Source organism: Phocoena sinus, chromosome 8 (genome assembly GCF_008692025.1).
Source record: "Phocoena sinus isolate mPhoSin1 chromosome 8, mPhoSin1.pri, whole genome shotgun sequence".
NCBI lineage: Eukaryota > Metazoa > Chordata > Mammalia > Artiodactyla > Phocoenidae > Phocoena > Phocoena sinus.
In genome coordinates, this window is record NC_045770.1 from 8,818,148 (window position 1) to 8,831,590 (window position 13,443).

The 13,443-nt window shown below is 41.5% G+C and overlaps 1 protein-coding gene across 6 annotated transcripts in view; it reads right to left on the reverse strand.

Moving 5' to 3' along the window:
• The window catches only part of CCDC15 (coiled-coil domain containing 15), a 61,949-nt gene extending 54,354 nt beyond the window's left edge, over positions 1-7,595 (reverse strand). For 5 of the 6 annotated variants that reach the window (XM_032640124.1, XM_032640120.1, XM_032640122.1 and 2 more), the window contains exons 1-4: positions 7,386-7,578; positions 6,840-7,028; positions 1,431-1,580; positions 698-889 (exon numbers count right to left, since the gene is read on the reverse strand). In XM_032640124.1, the coding sequence (XP_032496015.1) occupies positions 698-889; positions 1,431-1,580; positions 6,840-7,019 (522 nt within the window). In that variant the 5' untranslated portion in view covers positions 7,020-7,028; positions 7,386-7,578. Of the gene's footprint in view, positions 1-697; positions 890-1,430; positions 1,581-6,839 lie in introns of all 6 variants that reach the window. The other variant, XM_032640118.1, reaches the window with a different exon arrangement.
• Positions 7,596-13,443: the final 5,848 nt, after the last annotated feature.

The window sequence follows — 13,443 nt, forward strand, 5'->3', positions numbered from 1 at the left end:
CACATAATCATAATTTTCCACATTTTTGTTCTCCTCTCACTAACCCTAGGATTACATTTTAAAATGATAAGATTAAGGATTATTCCCACAGAAGAGTTGAAGAATATGATCAACTGGACAAAAGCCTGGGTACATTATGCAGGGTGGAGGGGGTTACTGATTAGATGGCATCAAGTGATTTGAGTGGATAAATCTACTCATGGTGGTTAATTTTTAAATATTCATTATATAAAGTGAGTCACTAAAAAGTGACATTAAAAAATTCTGAATATGTTAATTTAGAGTTTACTATATTATTACTTGACTTATAGATCAATTTATGGTGATAATCAGATTGAGGGACAGAAAAAAGAAACAAAAATAATCTTTTGTCCATATGCCACAAACTGAGAGTAACTTCCCCATAACACAATTTCAGTATAATTGAAAAATCTACATTCTTTGACCTAAAGCTCTTTCTAATAAGTTTTGAACTCTAACACTTTGGCACCTTTCTTTAGATGATTCTTAAGCGTCTGACCAATAAATATAAATTTAAAATATATATAAAAATAAACATCATCCCACTATTCCCCACTTTACAAAGGTAAAAAAAAGAGAAGGTGATAAAAAGCAAAGTTGAATGTGACACCTCCTAATCTCTACATCATAGCCTAAAAAAAACCAGAGACATAAAATAAAATGAATATGTACTTACAGCCTGGGCTTGTTGTTGGAATAGTTCATTCTGATTCTCTCTATCTTCTATTCCATCCTCGAGCTTCCTGGAAGGAGGTAACCTAGCACTTCCAATAGCAGCATTCAAATGGTTTGGGAAAACACTCGTTCTTTTAAGAGTTAAGTTTGCTGGATCTGAAGAGTGCATGGCTATAGAGCCTTCTTTTTCTGCCTACACAAAGGAAGAAAGAGTGAGCTTCCCCCAGTCAAGTGCATTCCAATAATGTCTACCAGCAGCCCAAAAGCTTTAAAACCGGGGTTGGGGGGAAGGAGGGGAAAACTTTAGCTGGCAAAGAAACTAACATTTACCAGGCGCCTACTACGTGCTAATATTTTACATTATCTAATTCTCAAAACAACACTGGGAAACAAGTATCATATCCCCATTTCACACATAAAGAAACTATAGTGGAGAGAATTTAAGTAATTAGCCCAAGGTCACAAAGTTAGTAGGCAGCAAAGCCAGAATTCAAACCCCAACCCCAAACTCTGACATTGTTTATAACTATTTGGTGAAAGCAAAAGAGGGAATCAGAACAACACAGGAAACAGAAACAACAGTTTCTCTATATACAATCTACTGCCCTCACTAGTAAATCAGATTATGCGAAGCCTGGAATCAAAAGAAAGTGATTCTGCCATTGCCTAATAGCATTTCTCATTACAAACACACTTCCCATTCAATCTTTACTCAGGCTCACTTTTGAACTTACGTCTTCATAAGACCTCTGAAGTTGTTGCTTTTTTCTCAGCCTAATTTGCTGATTTACTCGGCGTTTGACTTGTCTCTGAAAACGCTTCAGAGCTTCTTGTTTCTTTCTTAGCTGTTCCCTTAGCTCTTCTTCAATCATATATGCTGAAGTCTTTAAAGATGAAAGATAGAAAATAAACTTACATGTCCCATTCGTTTTGCCCATTAGGACTCTGTTGTAAACACAAAGCAGTCAGAATACAGCCCTGAAAAAATAATTCAGTTCTACAACCCAAAATTCCCCGTACAGTAAAGAAATCACAGGAGTTCAGAGCTGATAATCTAGACGTAGCTAGTGAGTACCAAGAACTTAAACCAAATCACAAACTAAAAATTGGAATCTGTGAGCACTCAAATCAAATCTTAATTTTTCATTGTACTGAGAACTAAAAGTATCTTCATTAATTCTTAATGAACCAATTCAAACCTACATTATGTTACATTTTCTAAAATGAGTAAAATAGTCCAGATACACCAGATTGCTCGCCACTCACCCACTATGTCTTATTATAAAATGAGAATTAGGCTTCATTTTTAACCTAGCATGCCCTTCTTGCCACCTCCGTCTAGAAAAGGCCTACTCAGTCAAGACCATCCAATACCCATCTAGTACCTCTCACTCTTATTAACGTTGAGTACAATACTTCTTAACTCCTCCGTTAGATTACGAATTCTTTGAGGGCAGGAAATGTATTTAATTCTCCTTTGTTTCCCCTATGGTATACAACACAGAGCCTTGAATACAAAGGTACTCAATATTTATATAATTGATTAATTCCAAAACATTCTAAACAATCTGGAACATTTTATCACATTTGAATCCTTGATCATTGTTTGCCTCCTCTAAGTGCTTTGAATAACAAACTGATTATAATAACAGCAGTTATCATTATTAAAGATCTATTATGAGATAAACACTTTAACTACCTTGTATCAATGAATCCTCAAAACTACCTCCAATACTAGGTATTCATGAGGAAATGGGGCTCAGAAGGATTACTCTGTAGTAGTAGCCCAAGATCCTATAGCTGACAAGTAGCAGAGCTAGAAGTTTCTCTGACTCCAACACTTATGCCCTGTACTGTACTGCTTTTCTCTTGACTATGTCTCTCTTCCATAAGGAATCTTCATATTAAATAAAATCATCATACCTCCTATCTATCCCTTCTCCTAATGCAGTGATTCCAAATTCTAATTCTGAGGGGTGCCCCAAATTATTTCACGGACAGTCATTAAATTCTCAAAATCAAATGAATTGAAGTTCCAATTAAATTAAAATTAAATTTAAAATTTAACTACTAAATTAAAATTTAACTACTAAATTAAATTAAAATTAAAATTCCCAAGAAATCTATCCCATAAACTATTCTACAAGAGTATGTACCATAGGAGTAGAATGTACAAGACAGATATCAATGAATAATTAAGTAAAATAATTCCAAAGTAGATATATATGTAGTAAAGCCTGAACAAGTGACTCAAGTTAAGTCAAGACCCAGACAAATTTAAGCCATTCTGCCTTTCTTTTACTCCCATTGTCTCTGTCTGCCCTCTTTTACTTGCACCTTGAGATTATCAAACGTCTTATTGAAGTGCATGACTGGTTCCAAATTGTGGATCTCAAGAGTAAACCAAAGATAAGATTGTACCATAGAAACATATTTTTCTTAGCAACATTATTGTGTAAGACAACCAGAACCTGAAAACACTTGTTCCATGGGACGTTAAGAGGTTCCCAGAATCATATAAACTTGAGAAATACTGGGTTAAACAAAAATAAATAGTCGGTCCTCTGTATCCACAGGTTCCTCATCCTCAGATTCAACCAACCATGGATGAAAAGAAAATTTTCCAGAAAGTTCCAAAAAAGCAAAACTTAAATATGCCAAGCACAGGCAACTATTTACATAGCATCTACATTGTATTAGGTATTGTAAGTAATCTAGAGGTGATTTAAAATATACAGGAGGATGTACACAGGTTATATGCAAATACTATGCTATTTTATACAACTGCTTGAGCATCTGTGAATTTTGGTGTCTGCAGGTGGGGGAGGTGGGGGAAGAGGGGGCTCCTGGAAGCAATCCCCTCCAGATACTGAGGGACAACTGTACTGTTTCAATTGTACAACCAATTCTTCATAGCCTTTTTGCACCCTATAGACTATCCAAGGGGCAATATAGAATGAAGTGTTTCTCAGGACAGTCAAAGAATACATTCGGAGAATTTATATATGGTGGAACTAATAGTTAGATTACATAGTCCTAGGTCTCCAAAGATGATCTCCCCTTCTGCCCTCAATGAATCAAGCCTCCCAGTATATATGTTCTTGTGTAGTCATCTCCCATACTGAATGTAGTCTGACTGTATACTCAATAGACTGAGGCACAAGTGTTGGCTCCATGACTTCCCAGGCAAGGTCATAAAGCAACCTCCACCTAGGGAAGCCCATACTAGCCAAGCAGAGAGACCATGTGGAAAGAGGAAGATGTCCAGCCAGCCCTCAGCCATTCTACTCAGCCTAGCCCAAGTGCCAGATATATGAGTAAGAAAGCCATGTGGGATATTACAGCCCAGCAGATGCCAGATAAAGAAGAACCAAGAAATCCAGCCACCAGCCAGAATCCAGTCAAGGTGTCCCAGACATCATCAGCTACTGGGGTCACCCCAACTGAGGGCTCAGACACTGTGGAGCAGACAAGCCATCCCCACTGTGTCCTGCGCAAATTTCTGACACACAATATTGTTTGCTTTATGCCATTAAGTTTTAGAGTGGTTTCTTACGCAACAGTAGATAATCAGATAAATTATAAAACAATGCGATAGCTATATATGCTGATAGGAAAGCAGTACCCTTGGATGATAATTTAATTAAGGGGCAGTCTCAAACTATGGCATTTATAGTTATTTGATGGCTCCTTGAAACTTAAGGACAAAAATAATTAGGCATTTCCCTTTAGCATAGACATGATCTTAGGGTAACCAAGCTTTAGAAGTTCTGAGCTGACAAGACCTACGTCTGTTAATAAGAGTGAATTCCCCAGGCTGTATATGCTAAAGTGATAAAGAGTTCTATTAGATGCTTGATCAAATTGCCTTTGACTGGTAATGATCAGAATTTTTTAAATGAAGGAAAGGAGACATGTTTACACATGCTCCAAGACTTTAATATTTTGAGTTGATATATGGGAACATATGATGATTCTTTTTAACACAGAAAATCTTGGTCGTTTTTAGATATTTTTATGCTATTGATATTATAAAGATATCATAATATGGACAATTAAAAACAGGTGTCAATAATTTAAATACCAAAATACCTTTGTACCAAATCTTACTGATTCTTCTGGGATGTTTCTTACATTTACCCCTTTTCATTTCCATTTCAATCCCCTTTTCAAGGCTTTCCCTCTACATTACTTACCACTAAAATCTTGGTGCTATACTTCATGCCTAAATTGTTACCATTACAACCCAATTTGTCCCTCAGGAGCCAGTCGCTCCTTCACCTTTAAAAATGTTAAAGCAGGACTTCCCTGGTTGCTCAGTGCTTAAGAACCCGCCTGCAAATGCAGGGGACACGGGTTCGAGTCCTGGTCGGGGAAGATCCCACATGCCACGGGGCAATTAAGCCCGTGCGCTACAACTACTGAGCCTGCACTCTAGAGCCCACAAGCCACAACTACTGAGCCCGTGTGCCACAACTACTGAAGCCCGTGTGCCTAGAGCCTGTGCTCCACAACAAGAAAAGCCACCGCAATGAGAAGCCTGCTCGCCACAACTAGAGAAAGCCACACGCGGCAACGAAGACCCAACGCAGCCAAAAATAATAAGTTAAATAAATAAATAAATCGTTTTTAAAAATAGAACTTAAAAAAATGTTAAAGCAATTAATCTAATCAAAACACTATTTGATCATGAAATTAATCTGTAAATATTAAACAATGAATGAAGTCAATCCCGTCTCCAAAATTTCCTGTGGTTCCCTACCACTCCTATTTTCCACAATCCTATCAACCACCATGCCCCTACTAGGCCTTCCACTGCAATCAATCTAACCTACCCTTAAATCCTAAATATATCTTGCTTACTTCCTACTCTCTCCATTCTCCTTAATTGGAGAATCATCCTCTTTCTTTCTGATTATCCAAATTCTTCATTAAACTTTCCTGGGTCACATCAATTCAAAACCATATCTTTCTTTGTTAAGTGCTATAATAGTCTTAGCACTTAATCATATACTACTCAGACTCAAAATCCTTTCTGGAAATAGCACAGTAATAAATGAATGCTTATGTATATACATCCTTACAGACATAAATAAAATGAATGAATACATGCCATGGCACTGCTATTTAACATTTACTTGAAACATGTCTCATTTCTTCTCTGAGATGAAGGACCACTAAGAGAACCCACCTCATACTTTTCAACTCATGTTCAGCACCTTGTCTATACATTCTGAAGATCTTCAAACATTTTGTGCATTCCATAAATATCTACATGCTCCATCAGGAAAAGTAGATATGTAAACAACTTACTATAAATATAATGTGGTATTTATAATAATAAATGAACCACAATAATATATGAACAAATAGCTAAGGAGCACAGTTTGGTGAAAGACAATCAAAAATCTTCTTACCAAAAAGGAAAAAAAAAATCTTACAAAATTGTCCTCCTGTGTTAATAGCTACGTAAGAGAGTTGTCTGACAGGCACGTATGTCAATTTGCAAAAGTTTCCCTTCATCTGAAATGCTCTTCCCTTTCATCTGTACTTACAGCACTTCCATTCTTTAAGGATTAACACAAACTATATTACCTCATTTACTCATTCAACAATTATATCCTGAAGACTTGCCATATGCCAGTACAGGAATGAACAAAACATCAAGATCCCTGTCCTCATGGAATTTACAGTTAAACTTTCTCAGACTCCCAATCAGAATTAATCTCTTTCTCCTTTATTCTCCCACTGCATCTGAACCTTACTGAATCTCCATTACAAAATTTACCATAAACTTTAAGCAATCAATGTTACATTAACTGTGGTCGTCATCCCTACTACATTGTAGAGTGTTTGGAAGACAGTGCCTATGTCTTGTGCATAGAAAGCAATCAAGGGTCTGCAAAGCAAACTGAAATATATATAGGTAATAAATATTTGATTATGCCGACTAAAGCTGCAGCAAGTTTCGGCAGATACATATTTGTTCTATAATCCTAATGCAAGAACATATCTATTTATGACAGAATAAAAACGGCATCCCCAGACTGTTCATCTTATCTGAGCACCAGGGATTTGAGAAGGCTAATAAAAAGAAAGATGGAGGAAGAACCCCACCATACTTGCATCAAACTGACACTCACAGATGCCGGGACTGCTGAACTATCTGGCGGGGCAGGCTCCACCCATGCCCCAACGGGTACTATAGCCTGGTTCCTCTCAGCCAGCACTGCCAACACGTCCTTGCTCTTCTGGGGGTTTAAAGCCAGGGGCAACTTTGTGGTATTTCGAAGCTTCTTGATGGGGGCCATACCTCCTGGCATCTACGACTCCTGGTTAGGAGAGAGGAAAAGCTTAAAATCTTCAAACGACCGCCTTAAAAGCTCAAGCCCCTAACACACGTATGCCACAGGCTTCTGAAAAGGAGAGAAGCCTTGGAGGAGGCAGTAGCCTGACAAGGATACTGGAGAAGAAGGAAGGAAAAAGGAACAAAGGGAAAAGAAGGGGTAAGAAATAAAGGAAGCAAATGTTTAAAGATCGCTCTCGGAAAGGAACAGGGACAAGAAGGGGGAGAAACAAGAATCTGAGAGAACGAAGATTGTGCCAGTGGCGGCAAAGCGATGCAGGAAAGGGAGGAAAGAGCGTAGCAGCCGGAGGGCAAGGGGGCTGGGAGGGTGCGGGGTGGGAACCTGGGTCTGAGGCAAAGAGTCCGAATAATCGGTGTCCGGTTATGGGGGGAAGCGCTGAACGCCGGGGAGTCCCGGACCAAAGAAAAGCCTGTTTCTCAAGCCTCAGGGTCCCACTCCTGCTGAGACTGCACCGGCCTAGTATCGATCGCGGTCCGCCACGGATTCAAGCTACCAGACACCAAAGGAACCGCCTTCGGTAAACCGCCGCTTTGGAGGGGGCTGCCCCGCCCCGCCCCGCCCCGCCCCTCAGCGGCCTTGTATCTGCCTCTTCCGGGCTTGTGTCACCTCCCGGAGACGGGAAAGGCGTGAGGGGCGGGGTTTCGCGCTCCAGAGGTTCGTCACTTCCGCTCTGTCTCGCTGTGTGGGCGGGACCTATAAACGCGTGTGGAACTGGTGGGGCACGGTTGAGTCCGCGTGGGCGCTGGGTAACAGGCGGGCGGAAGTGTCGCACACTGGCCGTGCCTCGAGCGTCCCGGCGCTGGGACCATCCCACATCCTTCAGGAAAAGAAGTATGTTGGGCCGAAGAGCTGATTGGGCAGGGCAGGGGACCAATTGAGGGAAGCACGGGGAAAGGATGGGAGAAGGCAGGCCTGGCAGGGCTTTCTTGAGGAACGAACTAAGCCAACAGTAAATCATACTGATGTTTGTACACCTCGCCACGTTAACGGAGCTCTTTCATACCTGTTCTTATATATAAACATCGCAGCCTCGTGAGTGGTCTCCCTGTCTGCTTCCAAGCTTTGCTATAATTCTCGGACACTTCGCTATTATCCATGTGGAATACCCATTCGTTTGTGTAATATATAATTGAGAGATTTTTATGTACCACCACTGTTATAGGCACTGGAAATATATAGCAGTGAACAAAATAGACATATATCCCTTGTTCATGGAATTGACAATGGGAAGTAACCGAATAGACTAATGATGAAGTAAACAAATGTGTCTGATGCTGATGAGCATTGTAGAGTAAAAGCTGAGGAAGAGGATTAAAAGTGTGTTGGGGGCTTCCCTGGTGGCGCAGTGGTTGGGGGTCCGCCTGCCGATGCGGGGGACACGGGTTCGTCCCCTGGTCCGGGAGGATCCCACGTGCCTCGGAGCGGCCGGGCCCGTGGGCTGTGGCCGCTGAGCCTGCGTGTCGGGAGTCTGTGCGCCGCAACGGGAGGGGCCGCGGTGGTGAGAGGCCCGCGTACCAAAAAAAAAAAAAAAGTCTGTTGGAGGGTAGGGGAGATGCAGTTTTAGATAGGATGACCAGAGAACACTTCACTGAGGTACTTTTGAGCAAAGACTCCAATGCAAAATTCCATGAGGTAATGGAACAAGCTACTTTAATTTTCACCGGAGAGTTTTCCAAAAGAGTGTTCCAGACAAAAGGAACAGCAAGTACAATCACTCCAGGGTGGGTGCCTGCCTGGCTGAGAAACTGACCCTGGGGTTTTCCAACATTAAAGAGGCTGGAAAGAAAAGGGAAATGCAAAGAGATTGGGAAGGATCAGCCAGTAAGCTAAGGAAGAAAACCAGGAGGGTGTGATACCTTGAAAGCCAAGTGAAGAATGTGTTTTGTTTAAGAGAACCAACCACCTATGTTAAACTCTGCTGTTAGGTCAAATAGGATGAGGACTGAGAATTTACCATTGGATCTAACAATATGGAGGTCATAGACGACTTTTATAAGAGCGGTATTTTTAGAGTAGTTTGAGAGCAAAAGCCTGATGGGGTAGACTTAAAAGAGAGGGTGAGGAAGAACTGGAGACAGTCATTTTAGACAATTCTTTCAATGAGTTTTATTGTAAAGGGACACAGAGAAATGCGTAGCTGAAAGGAGAGATAGGATCATAGGAGGATTCTTTAATATTGCCGCACATGTTTTGTTGATGGGAATTGTCCAGTAAACAAAAGAAAACTGACGACGCAGGAGAGAGAGAGGAGAATTTTTGTATCTGTGTCCTTAAGTGGGCAAGAGGGAACAGGATCTAGTGAACAATTGGAAGGATTGGCCTTGGATAGCAGGAGAGAGAGAGTTCATTATAACACTAGCAGTGAAAATAGAATATATACTGGTAATTGGGTAATATGGCAGTGGGAAGTTCTTTTCTGATTCCTCTGTTTTCTCTGTAAAACAGAATTGTCGCCGGCCTACAAGGTAGCCTCTGATGATCCCCACCTCCTGGTATTCACACCCTGTGTAGTCCCCTTTCATACTGTACCAGAGTTGGTCTGTGTGACAGATAGAAAATGGCAGAAGGGATGGTATGTCACTTCAGAGATGAGGTTATAGAAGACACTGTGTCCTCTCTCTCTTTCTCTGTCGTGTGCTCTCTCTCTCTCTCCCTCTCTCTCTCTCTCTCTCTCTCTCTCTCTCTCTCTCTCCCTCCCTCTCCCCAGCATGCACTCTCATTCTTTCCATCTCTTACTCTTGCTCTCACTCTCATTCTCAGTCAGATCACTTCCTCTGGGGGAAGCCATTTATGTCATGGGAAGTCACGTGAAAAGGCCCACGTGGCAAAGAACTCAAGGCTCCTGCTAACAGCCAAGTGAATGATCTTGGAAGTGGATCCTTCAGCCCCAGTCAGGTCTTCAGAGACTATATAGTCTTGGCCAACAACTTGACTGCAATCTCATAAGAGACCCTGAGACAGACGACCCAGCCAGAAACTGTATGAGTTAATATTTGTTGTTTTCAGATGCTAGATTCTGAGGTAATTTGTAACACAGAGAGAGATAACTAATACAAATAGAAAGCAAGTTCATCAATTAATAAAATAGAGGAAGAGACGTTGGAGGTTTGAAGAAGGTATAAAATAGTCGTCCAGGAGAGTAGAAGTATGAACTAGAAACATGTACAATTGCCAGACAGCCTTAAGGACCCATGTGACGTTCATGATTATGAATTTAAAGTGAGACTAGTCAGCATGCTTGAGTGTTTTCCTTCAGTCTCATGGTTACAGGCATAGCCATAGGTAGAAATTTTACTTTTAACCAGGGTTGAGGTTTTACCAAACTGTTACTCTCAGACAAGAAAGGGGCAAGAGAGTTAAAGTTGAGTGCAAGGGAGTGATTAAATGACTGACCATGGAATTTAAGATAGGTAATATGGGAAAGGATAACAAGTAGGTAAGGGACCTTGTAAAGTTTGTAGGATCAAGAGATTGTAGGCTCCAGTGGGGATCTAAGGTTTGTTAGAGCAGGATACTAGAAGGAATGCACTGAAAAAATAAGAGGTGGTGATCCAAGAGTGGGATGCTTGAAACTGCAGATATTGGTACTGTCAAAGTTTATGGTATGACCAAGGGAGGGAGTAGGAGAACAAGATTACTGGAGAAGAGGTCATAGAAATGAGGGCAAGAGCACTGGATGGATTATTCCTGAGGTTGTTGAAATCACCAAGATACATGACCAGAAGAGTGTTGGCGAGAGCCAGGTGCAACAATCTTCAGGGAATTTCAGGAAAAGACCTGGAGGCTGGTAGATGAGTGTAGCCTGGAAAGTAGCGAGTGACATAGTCTCACATCAGATTCAAAGCAAGAGGTGAAGCTGAGAAAAAAAGGAGCTCCCTTTTTATAAATAATAAAATAAAAAATAAATGGTTTGTAAATAGCACTGAGTAATCAAGTAACAAGAAGGAAACACATCCCACATCCACACAGAAGGGTGAGGAGAAGAACATACCACTGGAGAGGGCCAGAGGGAGATTGATTTGTACACCTCCATACATACACACACACACACACACACTCAGAAGTGTTATTAGGTAGCTCCTTGCTGTCTCTAACCTTCTACCTCAGGTCTGTGCCTCCCACTAGCTGCTGTGCCAGTGGCTTCATATGAATCTATACTCTCGTATGTCTTGGGCCCTGCACCCACTTTCTGACGTTTTCTCAAGGCTTATCTTCTGTATGGCCAGAGTTTGTTTCTCAGCAAGGGAACTGTTTGCTTAGAACTGTCAGTCTTCTTCAGAAACTTGAACGGGTATTGCTGGCAGCAGTCTTGCGGCCCTACTCCAGAGCACTCTTCATCGGGCTAATAATCTCTGATGTGTGTGGCTGGGGGATCCCTGGCCATCTCTGCACAAAGCCCTGAGTCACTGGGTCTCTGGCAGTGGTCCACCCCACACAGAACTCAGAATGTGCTGCTTGGTCGTCACTGTCCTATCTGTGGCTGACTGACACCCCCCACCTGTAACAAATTAGAAAACTTGGTAACCTGTTCGTCCTAAGGGCCCATCCTAAGGAGAACCTCTCTGGAAGTGGGAAAGCTGCCTATTCCCACTCTCATGGGATCTGGATATCGGGATCCTCAGGCAGCTGAGTCGTAGCCTCTTCCACTCTCTTTCCCAAATGTAAGCAGGATTCCCCAGGGCTAACAGCCAATGTTCTGGGATGTTTCCTGAAAGTTCTCTTTGTTCCTCCTCCTCCTTACCCACCTCACAGAATAACCCTTCTAACTGGAATCATTGATGAGGGTTCTTCTGCTTGCCTGTGCGCAGTAAGTTTCTGCAGCCGCATTTCATTGTATGTGGCACTAATAGCAGATCGTTCCGGTTGTCTCAGCAGCACCTGCTGTACTGATCTTTGCAAAACATTCTCTAATTTGTCGTGGATGCAGAAGTCTTTCCCCTTTCTGTTGGTGGGTGATAAAAAAAAAATTAACAAGAATTTCATTGTCCTCCTCATTACCAAATACTCATCTTGGATGGACACAGAGATGCGCTTCCCAGATCCCCCTTCAAGGAAGGACTTGTTGGCCCAGCTTCTGAGAATGTTGTAGTCCCGTGAGCTGTCGACTCCTTCAGGGACAGCCTCAGCTTCAGAGAGCAGCCTCACCCTCTGAGGAGCAGCCGCATCCTGAGACCGGTGGGTCTGGGGATGTAAAGGCCTGGCAGTTTCTGCCTGACTTGGAACAACGCCAGTGAGCCATCATTTCAGCTTCAGAGCTCCCCGTGGGCTTGGCTGAGGTGGTCCAACCTACATCACAGCTCAGCCTCTTCCTGTGCCTCTTCCTGCTTCCTCCTCCTCCCTTCCACAGGTGCCAGTCTCCAGCGCACTCCCTGATAAACATCCTGAACTTGAGTCTTAGAGTCTGCTTCCTGGAGAACCCACCTACAACCCACTCTGACTGTTGTTAGGCCTCAGGGACCAAGGCACTAACAGCTCTGAGGCCACGTAATTCCCAGTGTAAAAACACATAGACAATCCTTATCATTTTTCTTTTTCCATCAAACCACAGTTTAAAGTCCTTGCTATTCCCTGTTGACAATTTTGAGCCTCTGGATTAAGCTAAGTCTCAAGGTTACCCCACCTCTAGACTTTCAAAATATGTGAGCCAAGAAAGTTGTTTATCGTGAATGCCAATTTGCATTAGGTTTTATATTGTTTGTAACATAGAGAGCTCTGAGATGAGCAAAGTAGAGGGAGGCAATTGGTAAATGTAGGAGGATGAAGCAGAAAAGCAGAAGATTCTGAGCTACCCACAAAAACTGGTTCCAGGAGCTGCTTCAGTGTTTGAGCTCTCCAATTTGAGATCCTTGTGATGTGCCTCTTCTCTGGTGGTACCTTCCCTGGGGTATCTGTTCTTTGAAGCCAAAGAAACTTCACAAAGATAAGAGACTTTGCCTTAACACAAGTTAGTTAGGACCAAAATGATTTTATCTATTAATAAATTGTTACCAATATTATTCACCATATTTTTACTCTTTTAGAAAATGTACTTCTAAAATATAAAAATTGCAATCACTAAAGATACTTTAAAAAATATGTTGTAGGATCTAAAAGCAATTTCAAAAGAGGAATTTCAAAAATGTTTTATAGAATAAGTAGCAGGCACTCAAGATAACTGTTTGGAGAAAACCAAGTCATTCATTTTGTGTGTTCTTCTATGATTGTTATAATTATCCACTATTAATAGTCTCATTTTCTATATCCCACATCTCTAGAGAAAGCATATTACAGTGCAGAGAACAGAGACTTTGGAAACAAACCTGGATTTATATTCTGACTGCAATTTACTGTTTATGGTCAAGTCACATAATCTGCATCTTTGTTTCTTCATCTACAATAT